The 14,967-nt window shown below is 42.4% G+C and overlaps 1 protein-coding gene across 1 annotated transcript in view; it reads left to right on the top strand.

The window, feature by feature from the left end:
• LOC132396310 (ankyrin repeat and death domain-containing protein 1A-like) overlaps window positions 1-9,991 on the top strand; it is a 77,508-nt gene extending 67,517 nt beyond the window's left edge. The window contains exon 15 of the mRNA XM_059973830.1: window positions 9,188-9,991. Within this exon, the coding sequence (XP_059829813.1) occupies window positions 9,188-9,246 (59 nt within the window). The 3' untranslated portion in view covers window positions 9,247-9,991. The remainder of the gene's footprint in view (window positions 1-9,187) is intronic.
• Window positions 9,992-14,967: the final 4,976 nt, after the last annotated feature.

The following is a 14,967-nucleotide window of genomic DNA, read 5'->3' as shown; positions in this document are numbered from 1 at the left end:
ATGCTTACATCTTTGTTAGCCACAGCTGAGCTGCCAGAGGACTGAAGGACAACTAATGAAAGAAGCACAGTGGATGTTACGGACAAAGGGTCTTGGCCCATAACATCGACAGTGCTTCTTCCTATAGACGCTGCCTGGCCTGCTGTGTTCCACCAGCATTTTGTGTGTGTTGCTTGAATTTCCAGCATCTGCAGACTTCCTCATGTGGACAACTAATGATTTACTTTTAAGACAGGCAGCAAAGAGGAGTCAACTGGTGAGCTTTGTGTCAATGGTAAGGAAGTTATTGGAGAAAATCCTAAGGGACCATATTTATATACATTTGGATACAGAGGCTGTTCAAGGATATTAGTGTTGCTAGTGTGGGGTAATATTGAGTTTTTAAGAGAAAACTGAAAACATTGATGAAGGTAGGTTGATAGAAACTGACTAACTGGACTTTAGTAAGGCATTTTCCTGCATGGTAGGCTAATCCAGAGCACATAAGATTCAAGGTTAACTAGTTAATAGAATCTGAAATTGGTTCAGTGATGGAAGGCAAAGGGTATTGGTGAAAGGATGCTTTTCTGATTGGAGGTCTGAGACCAATGGTTTAATGCATGGATCAGTAATGGATTCTCAGATGTGAGCATATGATTGGTAAATTTGCATATGGCACTAAAGTTGGCAGTGTTGAGGATAAGTAAGGAAGTGTAAGTGTCTAAGACGACAACTAGTTATGGATCAGATGGAATTTAATCACACTATGTGAGGTGAAGTCAAACAACAAAAGGAGATATGGTGAATTGTAATGTTAAGGATTGCTGATGAACTGAGAAAATCTTGTGATTCACGCCCATGATTGCATGAAAGTAGCAACACAGGTGGATAGGGTGATGAAAAACACATGTACGTATTTGCCTTCATAGATTGGGAGCACAGAATGTATATATAAAAAATGGGACATTAGTTACAACTTTACAAGACACTAGTTAGATTATAGTTGGGAGTATTGTCAGCTCTTTGGTCTCCATACTGTACAAAGAATGTGGTTATGTTGAAAAGGGTAGAAAGAAGATTTACCAGGATGTAGCTTAGAGTGGAAGACTAGGAGTGGGAGAGATAGAAGAGAGTGGTTTTGCTTTTTCTGGAATGAAGGGGCTGAGTGAGGCTACAGAATCTTTTTGTCATGGTAAGGAGAAAAAGAGAGAGTAAAGGTTTAAGGTGAGAGGAAGGAGTTTTAAAGGGAATTTGAGGGGGAAGTTTATTTTTGCAGAGTATGCTTGATGTCTGGAACTCTGCCAAAATAATGGAGGAATCAGATATCTTCAATGTATCTAAGAAACTTTTAGACAGTCCCTTAAATAGGCATAAAAAGACAGGGACCTAATGCAGTCAAGTGAGCTTGGATAGACTAAAAGGTCAGCATGGACACAGTAGGCCAAAGGGTCTGTATCTGTGCTGTACAGCTCTACTATTCTCTACGATTAAAGCAATTTTACCCAAGTGAGAATGTGCACCAAAAATAAGGCTCAAATTATTAAAACACTGCTGTCCACAACAAGCTGTGGGACGGGGAATAAACCTGTTCATTCAGCCTATTTTTTATTGCTTCAGTAATCGTGCCCTTTTATGACTTTGCTTTCCTTGTTCCTATCAGGTTTCTTTTCTCCAGATTGGTAGAGAAACAATCTACTGTGTATTCTAATAACCTCCACATTTGTGATTGCTTAGTTATATTTACAACCATGGGTTAGTGTCTCTATGCTCATGAGAAATATTTCAAATGTAGGAGTTCTGACAAAGTGTTCTTTCTGCGGTAGATTTTTGTACAGCTTTACAATTGGTATTTACATTCCTTCTGTCACTGTGACGTTATATGCTTAACATGCATGGTAGGAACCTGCTGGAGCTAAACAATAACATTGGTGTTAAAATGCCTGACTCCACCCTTAAAGTTATAATAGTTTTTAATTTGATAACATTTTAAAGGATTTTGTCAGCATTATTCACTTCATGAAACATGCAAGTGAATTGATTTTCTCCTTGCAACCTCATTCCAATTGAGTTATGGAATTCTTTCCTCGGTAACTTTCTTGGTGATCTCCAAAAGAGTGATCAATGAAACAGGTGGAGATGAAGGAAGATCTGGAGTTAGGGTCATGGCCATGGTGCAGAGGTTAGTCAAACCAATGTGGAAAAGCCTAGGAGAAAAATAATAGAAATACATAATTAGTAAAGATACTGAACTGGCCAACCTTCTGTAGAAGAAAGTGCAGTTTCTTTTCTTGTGTGTGAATTAAGGAAGTTAAGTAAGCTCAGTTAAGGTTGGGAAGAGAAAGATAATGTGTTGAATTGCATTTAAACTGTGAAAAAAGACATTACAGAAGACAAAAGAAAAATGTGAGAAGCTCAAATAAGGAAATAAATATACATGAGTCAGACTGCAATAACCTGTTTTTGAGATCTGTACAGATGTGCTTGTCATGCTTCAGGAATGAATTGTAAGCTCTGTTTAAACACATAATTAATTACAACAGGTTGGGAGGCAACAACAATAAAACAAATAATTACACATATTCGGAACCATGGAGGTATTTCTTAGCTGTGGAGGTGGTTATAATAAAACCAAGTCTTGCCAAAGTAAATAGCATAATACTCAGCAGGTGATTGAATAAGAGTCTCTTACATTGTCATGAATGTGTGAATAGAGTCATAAAAATGATTTAGATGATGAAATAGATGGCCTTGTTGCCAAGTTTGCAGATGATATGAAGATTGTTGGAGGAGCAGTTAGTGTTGAGGAAACAGGTAGGATGCCGAAGGACTTAGGAGAATGGGCAAGAAAGTGGCAAATGACTATCATGTTGGAAAATGCATGGTCATGCACTTTGGTAGTAGAAATAAATGTGCGGACTAATTTCTTAACAGGGACAAAATCCAAAAATCTGAGATGCAAGGGGACTTGGGAGTCCTTGTGCAGAACACCCTAAAGGTCAACTTCCAGGCTGAGTTGGAGCTGAGGAAGATAAATGCAGTGTTAGCATTCATTTCAAGAGGTCTTGAATACAAGAGCAGGGATGTAATGCTGAGGTTTTATAAGGCATTGGTGAGGCCTGACCTCCTTATCTAAGAAGAGATGTGCTGGCATTGGAGAGGGTCCAGAGGAGGTTCACGAGGACGATTCCAAGAATGAAAGGGTTATCATACGAGGAACGTTTGATGGTTCTGGGTCTGTACTTGTTAGAATTCAGAAGGATGGGGGGGATCTCCTTGAAAACTTCTGAATGTTGCAAGGCCTAGATAGAGTAGATGTGGAAAGGATGTTTCCCATGGTGAGAGAGTCTAGGACAAGAGGGCATAGCCTCAGCATAGAGGGGGCGCCCTTTCAAAACAGATGTGGAAAAATTTCCTTAGCAAAAGGGTCGTGAATTTGTTGCCACAGGCAGCTGTGGAGGCCAGGTCACTGGGTGAATTTAAGGCAGAGATTAATAAGTTCTTGATTGGACATGGTATCAAGGATTATGGGGAGAAGGCCGGGAACTGAGCTTGAGGAGGAGATTTTTTTCTAAAAAAGGATCAGCCATGATTGAGTGGCAGAACAGACTCAATGGGCCAGGTGGCCTAATTCTGCTCCTATGTTTTATGGTCTAATAGTGGTAAGAATCTTGATAGTGTGGAGGATCAGCGAGATCTTGGGGTCCATGTCCATAGGACACTCAAAGCTGCTGCGCATGTTGACAGTGTTGGCCTTCATCCGCCTAAGGATAGCAGAGGTGTCCATTCAAAACAGAGATGTGGAGAAGTTTCTTTAACCAGAGGGTAGTGAATTTAAGGTGTATTTAAGATAGAGATTGCTTGGACATGGCAAAGGTTATGGGGAAAAGGCCAGGGAATGGGGTTGAGAAAGAGAAAAATAAGATCAGCCATGATTGAATAGCAGAGCAAACTCAATGGGCCAAATAGCCTAATTTTGCTGCTATGTCTTATGCATTCCTGTGACAGCAATCTGTGTAGATGTGCTCAATGGTGGGGAGGGCTTTACCGACGATGGAGTAAGCTGTCTCCATGACTTTTTAAAAAAACTTTTTTTGTAGGATTTTTCATTCAAGGGCATTGGTGTTTCCTTAGCAGGCCATGATGCAACTAGTCAACATACTATTCAACACACATCTACAGAAGTTTGTCAAAGTTTTATATGTTATGTTGAATCTTTGCAAAGTTCTAAGTAAAGGCCATTTCATATTTGTGCAGTCAAGTGCAAGTTGAGATTTCAAGTTGTGATGGGAGATTTTAAACTTTCCTAATACTGACTGGCATCTCCTTCAGGCAAGGGGTTTGGATGGGGTGGAGTTTACTAGGTGTGTTCAGGAAGGTTTCCTGACACATCATGTAGATCAGCCAACTTGACGACGGGCTCTAATTGATCTGGTTTTGGGAAATGAACCTGGTCAGGTGTCAGATCTCTCCATGGGAGAGCATTTTGGAGATAGTGATCACAATTCTATCTCCTTTACCATAGCATTGGAGAGGGATAGGAGCAGACAAGTTGGGAAAACATTTAATTGCGGTAGGGAGAAATATGATGTTATTAGGCAGGAACTGAACTTGGGAATATAAATTGGGAGCAGATGTTCTCAGGGAAATTCAAAAGAATGAGAGGAGATTTTATAGAAACATATAAAATTATAAAAGGGATAGATAAGATAGAGGCAGAAAAGCTGTTTCCACTGGTAGGGGAGACTAAAACTAGGAGAAATTGTCTCAAGATTCAGGGGAGTAAATTTAGGATGGAGATTAGGAGGAACTGGTTTTCCCAGAGAGTGGTCAATCTATGGAATGCTCTGGCCAATGAAGTAGTGAGGCTACCTCGGTAAATATATTTGAGACAAGGTTGGATAGAGTTTTGCATATTAGAGAAATTAAGGATTATGGGGAAAAGGCAGGTAGATGTTGATGAGTCCATGGACAATTCAGCCATGATCTTGTTGAATGGTGGAGCAGGCTCAAAGGGTCAGAAGGCTAACTCCTGCTCCTATTTCTTATGTTCTTATGTTAATAGAGTCACTGATCCCATTTCCGTCCAGCCGATTAGCCAGTCATCTTCTATCCAGAACAATGCGTTAATTCCAATAGTGAGCTTCTGTGGTTACCTTCATTATCAAATCAAATGATATTTAATGAACACAAGCAGAAGCATGTAAAACTGATGTAGAAAACACCAGGAAAATCATGAGACATGCTTGAACAGAGACTGTGAAAGAACTGTTAGACCGTGTGGAATGTTGAATGCACTGAAGTCAAGAAACATACTAATAGCCCACCTTTCTGGAGGACTTCAGGATAAAAAAGCAAAGGCTTGAAAAACAATTGATGATTAGTTTTCAGGAATAAAGAAATTTTGCTGGCAGATTGACTGTTGAAGCTGATGAGCAGTGGATCATAAGATATAGGAAAAGAGTTAGGCCATTCAGCCCATTGAGTTTGCTCCACCATTTGATCATCCACATCATTAACATATAATGTAGAAAGTAGTGTACCTAACACCAACCCCCACAGAACACCACTAGTTACCAGCAGCGGGCCAGAAAAGGACCCCTTTATTCCATTAGACATAGGAGCAGTTTTTGGTCAATCGAGCCGACTCCATCGTTCAAGCATTATTATGCCTCTCAACCCCATTCTCCTTCCTCCTTCCCATAACTGTTGATGCCCTTCCTATGCAAGAGCCTATCAATCTTTGCTTTAAATGCACCCAATGACTTGGCCTCCACAGCTGGTTATGGCAATGAATTCTGCAATTTACCTTCTAGTTAAGGAAATTCCTCTTCATCTCTGTTCTAAAGGGATGTCTTTCTGTTCTGAGGCTATGCCCTCTGGTCCTAGATTCTTCCACTATTGGAAACTGCCTCCAAGTCCACTCTATCTAGGCCTTTCAGTATTCGGCAGGATTCAATGATATCGTCCCCCTCATTCTCACCACTCCCCCAACAATTGTAGTTTAAACGCTCCCCACCAGTATATTGGTCCCCCTGGGATTCAAGTGTAACCAGTCCTTTTTGTACAGGTCACACCTGCCCCAAAAGAGGTCCCAATGATCCAGAAATCTGAATCCCATCTCCCTGCTCCAATCCCTCAGTCACACATTTATCCTTCACCTCATCCTATTCCTATACTGTACTTACTGTTGTGTGGCACAGGCAGTAATCCCGAGATAACTACCTTAGCGGTCCTGCTTCTCAACTTCCTAACTCCCTGTAGTCTGTTTTTAGGATGTTCTCAGGGAAAAGTACGGAAGAAATGTGGCAAATGTTCAGGGGATATTTGTGGGGAGTTCTGTATAGGTATGTTCCAATGAGACAGGGAAGTTATGGCGGGGTACAGGAATTGTGGTGTACAAAGGCTGTAATAAATCTAGTCAAGAAGCTTAAAAAAGGTTCAGAGATTTAGGTAATGTTAGGGATCTAGAAGATTATAAAGCTAACAGGAAGGAGCTTAGAAACGAAATTAGGAGAGCCAGAAGGAGCCATGAGAAGGCCTTGGTGGACAGGATTAAGGAAAACCCCAAGGCATTCTACAAGTATGTGAAGAGCAAGTGTGACAGTGGGAAAGTGTGTATGGAACCAGAGGAAATAGCAGGGATACTTAATGAATACTTCAGTATTCACTATGGAAAAGGATTTTGGTGATTGTAGTGCAGACTTACAGCAGACTGAAAAGTTTGAGCATGTAGATGTTAAGAAAAAGGATGTGCTGGAGCTTTTGGAAAGCATCAAGTTGGAAAGTCACCAGGACTGGATGAGATGTACCCCAGGCTACTGTGGGAGGAGATTGCTGAGCCTCTGGCAATGATCTTTGAATCATTAATGGGGACAAGAGAGGCTCCGGAGGATTGGAGAGTTGTGGATGTTGTTCCTTTATTCAAGAAAGGGAGTAGAGATGGCCCAGGAAATTTTAGACCAGTGAGTCTTACTTCAGTGGTTGGTAAGTTGATGGAGAAGATCCTCAGAGGCAGGATTTATGAACATTTGGAAAGGTATAATATGATTAGGAACAGGCAGCATGGCTTTGTCAAGGGCAGGTTGTGCCTTACGAGCCTGATTGAATTTTTTTGAGGATGTGACTAAACACATTGATGAAGGAAGAGCAGTAGATGTAGTGTATGTGGATTTCAGCAAGGCATTTGATAAGGTACCCCATACAACACTTATTGAGAAAGTAAGGAGGCATGGGATCTAAGGGGACATTGCTTTGTGGATCCAGAACTGGCTTGCCCACAGAAGGCAAACAGTGGTTATAGACAGGTCATATTCTGCATGGAGGTCGGTCACCAGTGGTGTGCCTCAGGGATCTGTTCTGGGACCCTTACTCTTTGTGATTTTTACAAATGACCTGGATGAGTAAGTGGAGGGATGGGTTAATAAGTTTACTGATGACACAAAGGTTGGAGGTATTGTGGATAGTGTGGAGGGCTGTCAGAGGTTACAGCTGGACATTGATAGGATGCAAACCTGGGCTGCGAAGTGGCAGATGGAGTTCAACCCAGATAAGTGTGAAGTGGTTCATTTTGGTAGGTCAAACATGATGGCAGAATATAGTATTAATGGTAAGACTCTTGGCAGTGTGGAGGGTCAAGAGGGATCTTGGGGTCTGAGCCCCTAGGATGCTCAGAGCAGCTGTACAGGTTGACTCTGTGGTTAAGAAGGTGTACGGTATATTGGCCTTCATCAATCGTGGAACTGAATTTAGGAGCCGAGAGGTAATGTTACAGCTATACAGGACCCTGGTCAGACCCCACTTGGAGTACTGTGCTCAGTTCTGGTCGCCTCACTACAGGAAGGATGTGGAAGCCATAGAAAGGGTGCAGAGGAGATTTACAAGGATGTTGCCTGGATTGGGGAGCATGCCAGGTTGGGTGAACTTGGCCGTTTCTTCTTGGAGCAACGGAGGATGAGAGGTGACCCGATAGGTATGTTTAAGATGATGAGAGGCATTGATCGTGTGGATAGTCAGAGGCTTTTTCTCGGGGCTGAAATGGTTGCCGCAAGAGGACACAGGTTTAAGGTGCTGGGGAGTAGGTACAGAGGAGATGTCAGGGGTAAGTTTTTTAACTCAGAGAGTGGTGAGTGTGTGGAATGGGCTGCCGGCAATGGTGATGGAGGCGGATATGATAGGGTCTTTTAAAAGATTTTTGGATAGGTACATGGAGCTTAGAAAAATAGAGGGCTATGGGTAAGCCTAGAAATTTCTAAGGTAGGGACATGTTCGGCACAACTTTGTGGGCCGAAGGGCCTGTAATGTGCTGTAGGTTTTCTATGTTTCTATGTTACTTCACTATGTTCAATCTACCGCATCTTTGCCAATTCTCCTAATACGTCTTCCACAGTGAAGACTGATGTGAACTACTTATTCAGTTCGTCTGCCATTTCTTTGTTCCCCATTACCACCTCCCCAGTCATGGTCTGATTCTACTCGTCAATTTCCTACCCTTTATACATTTGACAACACTTGGTATTCTCATTATTGGATAATTTACCTCCATTTATCATCTTTTCTTATTGCTTTTTAGTTTTCTGTTGAGTTATTAAAGATTCCTACCAATTTTTGGTATATTGAATGCCCCCTCTTTTGCTTTTATGTGGTCCTTGACTTCCTTTATCAGCTATGGTTGCTTCATCCTCCCTTTGGAATGCTGCTGCTTCTTTGGGAATAACCGATCTCTTACCTTCCCAATTACAGTGAAGTTTAGATGAGCAAGGACAAGGATATCTAACATCACATAGTACACATTGCTCCTTATGTTTATTATGCACGGTATTTTCACTCAATTACACCAAGTTAATAAAAACAATAATCTATCTTCTGGAGTCCAGCTAGTTTCTATTCCATTTTGGGCTAAAGGAGCAAATAAACACACCATTTTAAACAACAATCTGCTGGAGTAACTCAGCAGGTTGAACACATCTGTGGAGCTGGCAAAGGAACTGAAGTATTGGGTTTACATTTCCTCCCGCTCAAATGCTGCATTTGCAGTCTCATGTGGTGCAATTTTAAATGTAAGCTCACAATTATTACAGATATGCCTGTTCTGCCCATTATATTTTTTAGTACAGTACATTATATTGACTAAACAAAAATATCGTTTTTGATTAAAATTATGCTATTCTTCATTAGAACTAAATTGGTTTTTTTTTTGTTTCCATAACAGAAAAGATCAGAAAAGAAATTAATGGCATGCAATCTTCACAGAAATGTACAGTTTCTTAAAGATATGCTTTCCTTTTTCTGGAACTATCTGCCTGGCATTCTACTACAATAACGAACTCGAGGAAGAAAATTCAGCTCTGGTATCACTGCATCATCGTGACTAATGAAAGCTAATTATTAAAATATCGACTGACTGTTTACAGTAAATGTCAGGAAAATGTTGTCAAATCTGAGCCTGAGAACATTTTACAATTTTATACATTTTAAGGAATCTCTTCCTTAAAAATGTTTATCAATGTTTACTGGTATTGCTTCAGTGAAACAGAAGACAGTGAAAAAGGATTTCTGGAGTACAATACTATAGACAGCCCTTGCTCATTGGTAGAGCACGGGGTAGTCAAGTGTCCTGGATGGATTAGGTGCTTTAACTAATTTAATAGCTTAAAAAAAATCAACTAGCTGCTTGTGAAATTAATTACAATAAAGAGCTAGTTCATACCACTAACATTTCTTGCAAAAGGTCTGGGTATCTTTTTTTAAAAAAGAGGAATGTTTATCAATGTCTAGTTGAGGATATTATTACAAGCTGGCATTACTATAATGAGAATAATCCTGGGAATGAAAGGGCTAACATACGAAGAGTGTCCGACAGCTCTGGGCTTGTATCCGCTGGAGTTTTGAAGAATAAGCAGAAATCTCATTGAAACCTATCAAATATCGAAAGGCTTAGATCCTAGATAGGCTAAACTTGGAGAGGCTGTTTCTTATTAGCGGGGGAACCACAGGGGACAGCCTCAAAAGAATAACATTTTAGAACAGTGATAAGAAAGATTGGCTTTAGCCAGAGGGTCAGGAACCTGTGAATTCTTTACCACAGGTGACTGTGGAGGCAAAAGTCATTGGATATATTTAAAGCAGAGGCTGATAGGTTCTTAATTAGCAAGGGCCTCAAAGGTTATGGGGAGAAGGCAGGAGAATGGGATTGAGAAGGATAATAAATCAGCCATGATGGAAGGCAGAGAAGAATTGATGAACTGAATGGCCTAATTCTACTCATGTGTTATGATCTTAAATAGACATTGATCATCACCAATGTCGATGTTTAATTGTACAGATTTAAGATGGTCAAATGTTTACATGCTAAATGAATAAATTAGCATTTAATTGATATTCAACCTTTTTTCCTGTCTTAATACCATTTCCGATATTGAAAATAATTGAAGAGAATAGTACTTACACTGGAAGCGAAGTAGTAGAAACCTGAAACCAAAATAGCAAGATAATTTGTCATCAAAATGGGCAGGTTCCTTTCTTACAAAATAAGAATAAGATGCTATTTTCTGCAATAAATTTAACACATCAGTTTGGACATCTTGCCCAAGCCACCAGCTCCACTGCACAGAACCCTTGGGGAACGTAGGTTTCAGTTCAAGCTCAGTCTGGAAAACTAAAAACTTCTCTCAAGGCTTTCCATTGTCATTTGAAAACTTAGGAATCCCAGCAACTATGTCAAGATTTCCCTCCAATATGCTGCCCATCATAATCAGATTGTGAACCTCACAGATCCAGATTGTGGCTAAAACAAGCAGGATACAATTTGTGACACTACATCCACAACTGAAGAAGCATTTTCAAACAGGTGCTCCATGACCAAGCAACAGAAGGAGTGGAAAGCGATCAAGATCTGATCACTTCTAAGTCACAGCAGGAATGTAGGATAACAGATCAAAAAGAAATTTGGGGTTAAGAGCCACACCGCCATTGACAATTTGGGCAATAAAAATTGTGGAAAATAGCACTCCATAGGTAGATTATAGGAACATACTGATCATATTTCATCTAGATTTCCATTCAAACCATGCTACTATATGCCATTTGTGGAAAGACCCATTTTACTAGTGAACAGAAATTCTGGAGGGAGATGACTGATGCAGTCAAAAAGTCCACTGTATTGCACTTGTAAAATTAATCCCCAGTGACCATATGTATGCAAGAGTATCAGAGCTGCCTGCAAGGAAGTAGGAATAAGCTCTATGAGTGGGCCCTTCAAATGGCGGTGGTGGGATTCTGATGGAAGTTCTAGACTCAAGGAAACAGACTGGAAACAAAAGATACAAGAATACAGTGGTAGAGTCAAGAATTAAGGTAGGAATCAGGCCACAATACTCAGGGTATAAAGGGAAGCCTGATACAGAAGAGTAGTCCAAAGGCAGCAAAAAAAAAATTAGAAAGCTAAAATGGGAATGAGGGAAGAAAACTAATAGGAAATATTAAATGAAATTCAAAATGCAAGTTTGTAGCTGAGTTTATTAACCCCAAGATCCTCTATGTGCTTGCAAAGCATTATCATCCTGGTAAACATTTCAGACAAAGATCATTTCGGACACTTAGCTGCATGATTTAATCACTTGAGCTATTTTATTATTGCCTATGTAACACTCGCCTCGCCTAGCAGCTTAATATAGGGGGTGATAACCCCCCTGCCCAGCCAAACCTAAGAAATCACGTTTGGGTGAAGGCTGAACGATATGTCCTGTTACAAATCAGTACAACAAAATAACAAACAGTACACAAGTGATTAAACAATTAAGCTTTATAACTCTTACTTTGATTATATAGTTAATAGAGAAACAAAATATAAAAGGGCCCAAATCATAAGATTCAATAATAAACAGTCTGTACACAAAGTTGCAAGCTCACTCAGTTCAGTTGTCCTTCTTCCACCATTGGTTTTCTCTGAGCATCACCGACCTTTGGACCCCCCGCTCCAAGACCACCCTGTCCAGCAGGTCTACCAAATCTCTCCATTCACGTCTTCTCTCTTCATCTCCCCCCCCCCGGCAAAAGCCCATGAAATCAACTGCATCCAGAATCACAAGACACAGCAACAATCTCTTATTGGCTAACATGCATCCTGTTATCTCCCGCCATAACCTGAACATTGCTGCTGCAGAGAAACCGTTACCTCAGCAGTGAACATTACAAAGAAGCCATTACATTAGCAGTAAATCCTTACAGCATGTTACACTCTCCTCCCACCAAATTTAGTCATATCCTCATGACGTTGAGATAATTCACCAACCCTTCCTGCAAAACACAAGCCCAATCTGGGTGTAAAAGGCAGTGGCATAGCTCCCCAGAACAGTAGAGATCACTCCCTGTTCCCCAGGCGCTACACAGGACAACCTATCCGGTGGTCTCCTAATTCTCTGAGACCTCTGTACCTCCCCAGTAACTCTCCGGGCTCAGACGCTACTGGGGATACTTCGGGTCTACTTGGCGAATCCTCCCTCCATCTATCACTCATGTCCCCCTGCAACTCGAAGCCCTCTGTCCTGTGTCCAGGCCCCGCTTCCTCTCCTTCAGGGTCCTGCTGTAACCCAGGCTGCCCACAGATAGCTCCCTCCACCTCACCTGACTCAGTGGGAGAAGGGTCAGGAGTCTCTTCCTCAATCAATGGGGAATCAGTGAAAGGCAACATGTGCCGTACATCCAGATCATCATCCTCTGAATCAGTATCCTTCTTATGGGCGAGGCCCGGCCCAGCCTCTCCTGCTGTCGGCCCTGCAGTCACCCCACGTTTTTGCAGAGTCCTTTTACTAGGTGTAGACTCCAAGTTGGGCTCTGGGTCTACCTGAACCTCTTGTCCTGGGGCAACAGGTGGTTCTGATGGAGAATCTTGACAGGCCCATTCCCTCACCCGTAAAACTGGTAGGTTTGGCATCTGACTCTCCACCACATAGGGTGTGGCCACCCAGTGGTCAGCCAGCTTGTGCTTTCCAGGTAGCCCCAAATTCCTTATGAGGACCCGGTCTCCCTGCAGGAGTTGGGAGAACCTCACTTTCTGATCATACCTCCTCTTATTTCCTCAATTCTGCTTGGCGGCTGCGACCCCAGCCAATTCATAAGCCCTTTTCAGCTCTCTCCTCATATCAGACACATACTTCAGATAAGGCTTCGGTGGTGTCACCCTCGTCAGTCCCAAAACAAAGGTCAATGGGCAACCTCACCTGGCACCCAAACATCAAATAATATGGCGAGTACACATTAGCTTCATTTTGTGTACAGTTGTAACAGTGAACCAGTGCCTAATATGTTGACTCCACTGGCTCTTTTTGCTGATCTCCAGTGTCTCAAGCATGTCTAGCAAGGTCCCATTAAACCTCTCAGGTTGGGGATTGCCCTGCGGGTGATAGAGTGTGGTCCTCGACTTCTCAACTCCAAGCATGCCCAGTAACTCATGGATGAATCTGCTCTTGAACTCCCGTCCCTGGTCACTACGTATCCACCTGTGAATACCGTAATAAACAAAATACTTCTCCCATAACACTTATACCACCGTAGTCGCCCTCTGGTCCTTGGTAGGAAAAATCTGAGCATATCTGGTGTAGTGGTCCATTTGTCGTGTTGCTGGCATTGGCTTTCTATGGACAGGAAATCCATACACACCAGGTCCAAGGGCCCTGCACTCTGCAAGTGAGACAAAGGAGCTGCCCGCGTACGCAGTGTCTTCCACCGTATGCAGCAAATGCATGACTTGCAGAATTCTGCAACCTCTGACTTCAGGGCCAGTAAAAGCAGTCTTTGAGCAATCCATGGGTCTTTTCCACCCCTAAATGTCCAGAATCATCATGAAGTGACATCAACGCCATCCCCCAATACTTCTCGGGCAGAACCAGCTGGCAATGTCAAGGTCAGTCCAGGGGTGACATCTGGTTCTTGACTCCAACTGAGGCCATTCTTTCAGTCACGGAGGCACTGACACGTTTCGTCTTCTCCGCCTGAGCCATGTCTCCCTTTTCAACCATGGACCAAATAGTGCCAGTGCCCGGATCATCTCGCTGAGCAGCTGCCACTTCCCCAGGACTCAATTCCGGCAGCTGATTTGTCTTCGGACATAGAAACATAGAAAATAGGTGCAGGAGTAGGCCATTCAGCCCTTCTAGCCTGCATCGCCGTTCAGTATGATCATGGCTGATCATCCGACTCAGAACCCTGTACCTGCTTTCTCTCCATACCCCCGATACCTTTAGCCACAAGGGCCTTATCTAACTTCCTCTTAAATATAGCCAATGAACTGGCCTCAACTGTTTCCTGTAGCAGAGAATTCCACAGATTCACCACTGTGTGTGATTCACTTTCTGTGTGAAGAAGTTTTTCCTCATCTCAGTCCTAAAAGGCTTCCCCTTTATCTTTAAACTGTGACCCCTTGTTCTGGACAGTCAGGTTTCAGTCAACTTGGGGAATGGCGTCATCAGAAGCCCCCAATTGATCCACTGCTCAATCCTGCCTCTCCTTTTCCTCTACCTTCACAGTGATGGCAAACTGATACATGGCCTTGACCCCAGGGCAGGAACGCTCTCCCGCTCCTGGTCCCTGTCCAATTCCTCATGCACTCATAGGGACAAAGCACTCGCATCAATGTTCCGGCTCCCTGGATGGTACTTCAAGCTAAAATCATAGGCAGACAATGCTGCCAACCACTGATGGCCTGTGGCATCAAGTTTCACCGAGGTCAGGATATAAGTTAGGGGGTTGTTGTCCGTCAGCATCTCAAACTTGGCCCCGTAAAGCTAGTCACTCAGCTTATCCACCACCGTCCATTTCAATGCCAGGAATTCCAACTTGTGCATGGGATTTCTCTTGGAGGGTGACAAACTCTGGCTAACAAATGCCACAGGCCTCAACCCAGTGCCCTGATCTTAATACAGGACGCCCCCAAACCCTCTTGGCTGGCATCTGTGTGCAGCACATACAGCAATCGGGGGTCCACAAAAGCCA

This window comes from Hypanus sabinus, chromosome 7 (assembly GCF_030144855.1).
Source record: "Hypanus sabinus isolate sHypSab1 chromosome 7, sHypSab1.hap1, whole genome shotgun sequence".
NCBI lineage: Eukaryota > Metazoa > Chordata > Chondrichthyes > Myliobatiformes > Dasyatidae > Hypanus > Hypanus sabinus.
This window is presented reverse-complemented; position numbering and strand designations above follow the sequence as displayed.